At 36.6% G+C, this 9546-nt stretch overlaps 1 protein-coding gene across 2 annotated transcripts; it reads right to left on the bottom strand.

Annotated features, from left to right (window-relative positions):
• Positions 1 to 1550: 1550 nt before the first annotated feature.
• Positions 1551 to 8195, bottom strand: ywhabb (tyrosine 3-monooxygenase/tryptophan 5-monooxygenase activation protein, beta polypeptide b). 2 transcript variants are annotated; one of them, XM_051669913.1, is made up of 7 exons: positions 8036 to 8152; positions 6430 to 6608; positions 4797 to 5097; positions 4405 to 4528; positions 2596 to 2759; positions 2292 to 2387; positions 1551 to 2196 (listed from the first exon to the last, which is right to left on the bottom strand). In XM_051669913.1, the coding sequence occupies exons 3-7, from the start codon at positions 5088 to 5090 to the stop codon at positions 2140 to 2142; spliced, it is 735 nt and encodes a 244-aa protein (XP_051525873.1). In that variant the 5' UTR covers positions 5091 to 5097; positions 6430 to 6608; positions 8036 to 8152; the 3' UTR covers positions 1551 to 2139. The 2 variants fall into 2 exon arrangements, with proteins under 2 accessions (XP_051525873.1, XP_051525872.1); XM_051669912.1 differs by lacking the exon at positions 6430 to 6608 and having other exon boundaries at positions 8036 to 8195.
• Between the last annotated feature and the right edge of the window lie 1351 nt (positions 8196 to 9546).

The raw sequence follows: 9546 nt of genomic DNA, 5'->3' as shown, positions 1-9546 counted from the left end.
GCAAAGGGTGACTACTTTGAAGATGCTAAAATATAACATAGTTTTGATTTTTGATTTTTTTAAGTCACAACATAATTCCCATATTTCCATTTCTATTATTCCATAGTTGTGATGACTTTACAATTATTCTAATTGATCACTCTTTGTTCATCACATTTGTTTTCGTTGTATTTTTTGGGTTGTCCTTTAGAAATGTCTTATACTGATGAGGTCATGCATTTGGCTAGACTGGTGATGGCATTTGAATGTTGATGATGGCTTTCTTTCATATCTTGCAGAATATGGCAGCTGATCTTGTGGATTTTGGCTTCTTCAGTTCTCTATAGGCGTGCTCCCCGTTTCTTCTGTGCTCAGTGACTGGTGGACATGAGATTAAAATTAATAAGCTTATTTTGTTTTGTATGCTTAAAAGGATAGTTCCCCAAAAATGAAAATTCTCATAATTTTCTCACCTTCATGCCATCCCTGATGTGTATGACTTTCTTCCTTCAGCAAAATTCAGAGATTTTTAGAAGAATATCTCAGCTCTGTAGGTCCATACAATGCAAGTGAATGGTGACCCTTTTTAGCTCCAAAAATCACATCAAGGAAACAAAGTAATCCAGTGACTCCAGTGTTTAAATGTGAAGCATTACAAGTGTGGGTGAGAAACAGATCACAATCGTAGTCCTTTTTTTAATTTTTTTTACTCTAAATCTTCAATTTCACTTTTACATCTGACAGGCACAGGTGGTGCCTGTTTAGATTCACTTTTACATCTGAAAGTGAAAGTGGAGATTTAGAGCAAAAAAGTACTTAAATGTTTTGTTTCTCACCCATGCCTATAATATTGCTTCAGAAGATATGGGTTACTTTTATGTCTCCTTTATGTAATTTTTTTGGAGCTACAAATGGTTTGATCACCATTCACTTGCATTGTATGGACCTACAGAGCTGAGATAGTTTTTTAAAAATCTTTGTTTGTGTTCTGTTGAAAGAAAGAAAGTCATACACATCTGGGATGGCATGAGGGTGAGTAAATAATGAGAATTTGCAATTTGGGTGAAATATCCCTTTAACTATTAACATATCTAAAAAGTAATGAAAGCTACTTATTATGCAGTACCAAAACATTGAAATGGCTTGACTAACACACTTATTTGGGAATTATTCCCCATTTGTTTCCCATTGCAATTAATTCTTTAAACAATATTTGTACTTGTGATACTATCAGTATCTACACTAAGGGCAGTGTGATGGTGGACTTTATGAACCATGCAATCCTAAAACTTTATTTTTTTTATAAATATGTAAAAGGCGTTCTATTTTTTTTTTGGCATGGTCACGTTAAAACGTTAATATTCAGGGCTTTGTGAGAGAGGGTTAAAAACGCTAGATTTACTCATTTATAGAGATTACCACTAAAATAAAGTTTTAAATTCCCTAATTTACTCTCATTTCAGTTTAAGATTACTACTAATACTACTACTGTGTACGAACATGACATTAATTCTAAAAAATACCAAACAAGCACCCAAAAAAAAAAAATAAGCAGACAACTACACTCCATGTTTGGTGAAAATAAACTGACAGTTTAATACCCATACAATAAAACCTGTAAATACTGATGAATTATACTAAAATAAAAGAAAAAAAGACCGTTAAAAAAAAAAAAAAAAAATGCACAACCAGCTAAAGTGGAAAAAAGGGGTATTATGAAGAAGGACGATTAGAGTTCACAAACCCACGATCCCCAATACACTCTCTTGCATTCACGCAGTCATTTTTCCAAATCAGTTACTCTTCATTAGCAGCACACTCACTCGTACATTCACACAAACATGGATAGGGTTTTGATAATCAGTACATGCTAAATTCACAAACAAAATTACTGGACCTGCTATAACGTCATCATGTCACCCTGTGAGCATCCCCCACCCCTCTCCCAGCCACTGGTGACTGCATAAGGGGCATCACTGAGTGCCTTCCTGTGAGTACAGCTCATGCTGATCATCATACAGATGGTATAGGGGAGTGGGGCTGGGAACTGAATGGAGAGGGGTGGATGGTGTAGGGTGTAATGAGGTGGGAAGGTTGGTGGAAGCCTTTTGTGTATTTAAGATGGATGTGTGTGGGTGTTTGGAGATCAGTGTGGCTCCCCTAGTTCTCGCCCTCGCCTGCGTCTGCTTCGTCAGCCTGAGTTTCTGATGTCCAAAGCTGTAGGTATAATAAGAATTAGTAATTAATATACAATAAATCACTAAATCAGGTATATAACATCATTGGTGTAGAATGTACTGAGGATAACTTACAGTGAGGTTGTCCCTTAGAAGCTGCATGATCAAGGTGCTGTCTTTGTAGGAGTCCTCATTTAAAGTGTCAAGCTCAGCAATGGCTTCATCAAAAGCCTGTAAAAGATGTTTTGAATTCTTAGCATTTTTCTTATTTGAATGAATGAGAACTTTACTGGTGTTTCCAAGGTGTCTACCGGATGTGGTTCAATCCATGCAAGTACATGCACTCACTACTTGTATGATTATATGTTTCTGGCAAATGTCTAAGTGCTGCATTCATAATCAGGTGTAACACTACTAGTGATTTAAAAAATACACCAACCGTCTTGGCGAGGTGGCAGGCCTTATCAGGAGAGTTGAGGATCTCATAGTAGAACACGGAGAAGTTGAGGGCAAGACCCAACCTTATGGGGTGCGTGGGCTGCATGTCCTTCTTGCTTATTTCAAAAGCCTCCTGGTAAGCTTTCTGAGAGTTCTCAACCGTGGCTAAAAAAAAAGAACAAAAAGCTATCAGTAAATCTGACTTGTGATAATCTCATCTGCAAAGCCAAGTGAAATGAGAAACACAATAGATCAGTGACCCTACTTACTAGGGCTGGATGTTGATACCGATTTCCCAATTCCCGATGCCTGGTATTAAGAAGCATTTGGGCAATTTGTGCTATCAAGTGAAACCTCACCTTTTACACCTGGTTGTAATGTGCTTCTCTTTTGTCTACTTGTTTTTGGACTTTGAGTAGAGGGTGTCTGATTTCATGACGATATGAATCAATCTATACATCAGTATATTACTACATGATCATTAAGCACAAAAAAAAAAAAAGAAAGAAAAAAAATAGATGCACTATTTCTCCCAATTACACTTGCATTTAATCCAAGCACAAAACTGACATATAAAACACAATTCTCATTTAATTTAATGGAGTACCTTTAATAACTGAGTTTGGCTGTGTGTGACTCACATTTGTGACTCTGCAAGTTGATATTATACAAATTGAATACGTTTAGTTAAATTCTTGTGCAAGTACATGTATGCACTTTTTTCAATTTTTACATGCATGGTTGTTTCCTTTCAAAACTGCACATCACCGTTTAAACCTCTTTCCTTAGCAGTGGTTGACTGACAGATGAGTAGGCGGCGCTTTGTTCGAACTCATTCTAACAGATGTGCATTTTCACCACAAGCCTAATATAATCACATGACCCTGTAAACACCTGTCATCCCATTTCAAATGGATCACACAAAAGTCTTCTTATTATCAGGTGTAAAAGGGGCCAGTGAATCCATTTTTTCCACACCCCTCACCAATATATTTAGTGAATATCAGTGCTAAAAATGTATCAGTCGTTATTATTATTCACAATTGGCAATTAAAGGGATAGTTCAGCCAAAAATTTAAATTCTTTAGAGGAATATTTCAGCTCAGTTGGTCCTCACAATGCAAGTGAAGAGGTGTAAAAACTTTCCAAAGTTCCAAAAAGCACAAAGGCAGCATAAATGTAATCCATAAGATTCAGTGGTTAAATCCATATTTTCTGAAGTGATATGATAGGTCTGGGTGAGAAACAGATCAATATTTAAATCCTTTTTCTCTATAAATTTTCCTCAATGCCCTATAGGTGGCTTTAAGAATGCGAATCACCAAAAACAAAATAAGAATGTGAAATTGAAAGTGGAGATTCATATTAAAAAAGTACTTAAAAATCCATATGTTTCTCACCCACACCAATTTTATCGCTTCAGAAGATACAGATTAAACCACTGGAGTCAAATGGATTGCTTTTATGCTGCCTTTATGTGGATTTGGAACTTTAAAATTTTGGTCACCATTCACTTGCATTGTATGGACCAACAGAGCTGAGATATTCTTCTAAAAAATATTTGCTTGTTTTCTGCAGAAGAAAGTAATTCATACACATGTTGGATGGCATGAGGGTGAGTAATGATTAGAGAATTTTCATTTATGGGTGAACTATCCCTTTAAACTTATGTGTTGGTCTTCATGTCACTAATATATTGAAAAGTATGACTTCAACTAACAACTCGGTGCAAAGCTGACACCTGAGCGATTCACATTTGACACGTTATCAAATCACTACTGAGAATTCCTCATTTAATTAATCCACTTACTGGTCTTGCTTTCTCCAGATGCAACCTCAGATAAGTATCTATAATAATCGCCTTTCATTTTCAGGTAAAACACCTTGCTCTCTGCTTGAGAAGCGTTGGCAATGAGATACTTCTCCAGAAGACCCTGTGAGGAAAGGTTGGGACTATCAGGATTGACTCAGATTTGTGGTAACAATGGCAATTCTTTCAGAAGAAAGTTTAAACTGATCAGTGACATTTGAAAAATCTGGACATTTAATACAACAATACTGCAATTAATTCATTCTGTTTAATTTCAAACTTAAATATTTTGTTAGCAGTTTAATAATTCAAGTGGTTAAGTTTTTTCCAGAAGTAACTGATGTTATCAGGATGAAAAGCTTCAGGAGATCGAGAGAACAGAGTGAAGATACCAGCACATCATTGCAGATGTCTTGCAGTTCAGTCTCAATCTTTTCACGGTACTCGCGTGCCATCTGCTGTTTCTTCTCATTCCCCTCGGTTTTCTGCTCGATGCTCGAGATGACACGCCAAGAGGAGCGCCGGGCACCCACTACGTTCTTGTATGCCACAGAGAGCAGATTGCGTTCTTCATTGGAAAGTTCCACTCCTCCCTCAGTAACAGCCTTCATAGCTGCTGCCATGTCATCATAGCGCTCTGCCTGCTCAGCGAGCTTGGCTTTCTGCACCAGGTCAGTCTTGTCCATTTTCAGACTGCAAATAAGACAAAGTGAGAGATAAGGTTCAATTAGGGTTGGGAATCGTTTGGAATTTTACGATTCCGGTTCCGATTCCTCTTAACGATTCCGGATCCTTAACGGTTCCAGAAAACGATTCCAGTAATTCTTTTAGTACTTTTTTTTTTACAAATTTTTTTTAGAAATGAGAAATGCTTTTCTTATTGCATTTACTACCCTCTTCTGTCTGTTACCAAATAATGAGATCATTTCAGATTTGTACAGAGCAGATATAAAAAAAAAAATCAGAAATAAATTTAATACAGTTCTTGTAAAAGGTCTGTTTGCAGACTTTTTAGAGACATAAATACAATCCAATAATAGATCCTTACTCTATTTTAAATAAAGAAATCTAAACCAACACGAAATGTGATGACATATTTCATTAATTCATTTATTATTTGTTGTATATTACAACAAAACTTGTGTATCTTTAATTATACATTGTCATATGAACAACCAGTCAGTAACTGCACTGCTTGATTTAATAAACAGTTCCAGAGACAGTTTAGACTGTGTTTTGTAGGCTAATGTCGTACTTCAGGCTTGTGAGACTTCAACAGTTCTTATTTCGAGTTGGACATTCATAACTTGCACACCAGTATAAGATTACTTCTATACTGGAAGCGCTGTATGTTTCAAAAGAACCGGCTCAATAGAATAGTTCTTTCGGGATCGGACTATACCAGAAGTAGGGTTGCTCCAATACCAACATTTTGGCTTCGGTATGATACCAGCCCTGGTACCTCAGTATTGATGCTAAATCAATACTATAATCAACAAATAAAAAGCCTCCAATTTTTGATGAAATTACACAGAAAATGACTTCATTAAAAGAACTGCATAAAGTCTCACAGATACAAATTATGTGTTTTCCGTTTCAATTTTTCTGGATTCCATGTTAATATATATATATATATATATATATATATATATATATATATATATATATATATATATATATATATATATTTATTTTACTAAAAAAAATTCAATTTTATTTTTGGTCAAATAAAATGCTGCACAACAGAGCTTTACAGTATTAATAAAAAAAAAACATCTGATTACCTGTGGCACAAGGCTGTTATGGCTGAATCACAACTTGCTGATAAAACACTTGCATTTGTGATATTGCTCACAGATAATAATAATAAAACAACCATTTAATATTATATAATTGTTATTATGAGTATTATTGCTGCTTTTTGAATATTAAATTTTTATACAGTAGTTATATTTTTCTGTCTTCAATTTCACGCATCCATTTGAAAAGAGCTTTCATGTTAGCGGGACATTTATTTTGACAGACCTTTGAGTTCTTCCTGTTTTTCGGGTTAGTTATATCAAGCTTCTCATTAGTGCTGGGATAATCCTATCACGACTCTTGAACTGAAATCTCTGGTGAAGCTTGGGATTTTCTTGCACAACAGTCTCTAGGATTTACTCCGAATGGTGCCAAAAACAAAAAACATCCAGTGAGCAGCAGTTCTGCGGATGGAAATGCCTTGTTGATGAGAGAGGTCAACAGAGAATGGCCAGACTGGTTTGAACTGACAAAGTCTACGGTAACTCAGATAACCACTCTGTACAATTGTGGTGAGAAGAATATCATCTCAGAATGCTAATTCAGTTTGGCACTGTTTTGGCAGCACGAGGGGGACCTACATCATATTGGGCAGGTGGTTTTAATGTTGTGGCTGATTGGTGAAAAGTATTCTGCAATCGATAGACTTAAAGGAATAGTTCACCCCCCCAAAAATAATTATTTCATTATTTACTCATCCTTATGCCGTATATTTCTTTCTTTCGCAGAACACAAAGATATTCAACGAAGATACAATGTCTGTTTGTTCACAATGCAAGTGAATGGTGACTATATTTTTAAGCTCAAAAAAGCACATAAAAACAGCAGAAAAGTAATCCATAAGAGTCCAGTGCTTTATTCAATGTCTTCTGAAGTGATCTAATCTGTTTTGGGTGAGAACATAACAAAATGTAATTCCTTTTTCACGATAAATCTTAACATCAGCAGTCTCCTAGGCGATCATGATTTCAAGCTAAATTATACTTCCTATAGTGCAGTCAAACACTAGGAAGTGTAATCGTGCTTAGAGACTGGAAAGATGTTCAGTGAAAAAGGAGTGAAATTTTTGTCTGTTCTCACCCAAAACAGATTAGATCACTTCAGAAGACATTGAATAAACCACTGGACTCTAATGGATCACATTTATGATGACTTTGTGATATTTGGACCTTCAAAGTTCTGGCCACCATTTACTTGCATTGTATGGACCTACAGAGCTGAAATATTCATCTAAAAATAATCATTTGAGTTCAGCAGATGAAAAACAGCTTTTATCTTCATTTTAATGTGAGTGCTCATGATTTCCTACATATATTGCAAAATTACAATTCATGTCTTTAAGAGTTAAACTTTTTTAATGAAGAAAAAATTGAGTGCACCTTTAAATAGTCTTAACTGTACCCCAGTTCAAACAACAGGCTCAAATAGAAAATCTTACATTACCTAATCATTAATACGCCACCTTTCATCACACAATTTGCCCTTTTTCTTGGTAGTGACATTAAGACACTGGATTCAATTGAACTCTGTCAAGCTACGACGACGTTAGCTAACCAGACATCCTTTCATTGAAATGGACAAAATTCGCCGATTATACTAAATATTATTTACTTTCTAGACAATATTACAAACTTAATCTTATTATCAAACACAAAGACGGACAGGGCGTTGGAAATTTCCTTGTAATGATTAACTGTGTCTGGTTCAACAGTGAGGCCTGATAAATCCCTCTGCTGCCCGCGAGAGCGGAACACAAGATACAATTAAATGACTGAATCCGCCGTGCAATATGTTTTGACAGTGATATAACAGATAACGGACGTTCACTCACGTTTTGTATGACCTTTACACTGGTTTCGATCGTTAAAAAGACAGAATTTGGATCCCCGTCTTCCGCCTCGCTCTTCGGTTGTTCTGGGCAGCACTACTTCCGCTGAGAGTGACACTTCCGCTTCCTGTAAACCGTTCCCAGTGAAACTTCTTCTTCTTTTGGTTTGATTGGTGGTTAGCAAACCAGCTTGCAGGTGCATTACCGCCACCTACCGGACTGAAGTGTGGAACAGTAGATTGGCAGGAAAAGCGAGAAAGAGAGGAAAACTAAATTCTTTCTGTTAGCCCTGTTTCCTTCAGATACTCAATTAGGTGTTCCCTGTGAAACTTTTGGTTGTGTAGAATTTATTTGACACTGGGAACTATATAATTATGTTACAGAAAAATATTTAGATCGACTAATCGAGTGACTGTACGAATGATGGACAACTCATTAAGAATGCTGTGCTGAGTGTACCTGGACAAAAGCCCCATCATATGACAAGCAATGAAACACACGTGATGCACAAGAGCAAGAGATTAAATAATATTAGTTTCCTAATTAATGAGTCGTAAACATACATTAAAGACGTTTTTGAACTTGGTATTTTTTTTATTTGTAAATTTCACTACGTGCACAAACGTGTGCAACTTTTCCTTGTGATAGTGTTTTTTTTTTTTTATATTATTGTTTTTTTTACATAAACGGTCCTCTAGGCATGGAGAGGAGATAAAACGATATGCCTAATTCCATTTCAGGATGTGTCCTATCAGCTGAAATAAGAAGCAAGCATCTATATGATATGGTCAAATAAATATTCAGGACTTATATGAAATGTAAGGGTCCCCTCATGAAGGTTCAGCGAGCCATATCATATGCAGGGATTAACTGCATCATTTAGGAACCAATTACTAATATATACAGTATATATATATATATATATATATATATATATATATATACACTATATTGCCAAAAGTATTCGCTCACCCATCCAAATAATTGAATTCAGGTGTTCCAATCACTTCCATGGCCACAGGTGTATAAAATGAAGCACCTAGGCATGCAGACTGCTTCTACAAACATTTGTGAAAGAATGGGCCGCTCTCAGGAGCTCAGTGAATTCCAGCGTGGTACTGTGATAGGATGCCACCTGTGCAACAAGTCCAGTCGTGAAATTTCCTCGCTACTAAATATTCCACAGTCAACTGTCAGTGGTATTATAACAAAGTGGAAGCGACTGGGAATGACAGCAACTCAGCCACGAAGTGGTAGGCCACGTAAAATGACAGCGCGGGGTCAGCGGATGCTGAGGCGCATAGTGCGCAGAGGTCGCCAACTTTCTGCAGAGTCAATCGCTACAGACCTCCAAAGTTCATGTGGCCTTCAGATTAGCTCAAGAACAGTGCGTAGAGAGCTTCATGGAATGGGTTTCCATGGCCGAGCAGCTGCATCCAAGCCATACATCACCAAGTGCAATGCAAAGCATCGGATGCAGTGGTGTAAAGCACGCCGCCACTGGACTCTAGAGC

This window comes from Myxocyprinus asiaticus, chromosome 33 (assembly GCF_019703515.2).
Source record: "Myxocyprinus asiaticus isolate MX2 ecotype Aquarium Trade chromosome 33, UBuf_Myxa_2, whole genome shotgun sequence".
In the NCBI taxonomy this organism is placed as follows: Eukaryota; Metazoa; Chordata; class Actinopteri; order Cypriniformes; family Catostomidae; genus Myxocyprinus; species Myxocyprinus asiaticus.
This window is presented reverse-complemented; position numbering and strand designations above follow the sequence as displayed.

Coding starts and splice junctions, on each gene's coding strand:
- ywhabb (XM_051669912.1), bottom strand. CDS start 5,090: ATGGACAAGACTGACCTGGTGCAGAAAGCCAAGCTCGCTGAGCAGGCA. Junction 2,760..4,404: donor ATCTGGAGAAAGCAAGACCA/GTAAGTGGATTA, acceptor CTTTTTTTTTAG/CCACGGTTGAGAACTCTCAG. Junction 2,388..2,595: donor CCTGCCACCTCGCCAAGACG/GTTGGTGTATTT, acceptor CATCTTTTACAG/GCTTTTGATGAAGCCATTGC.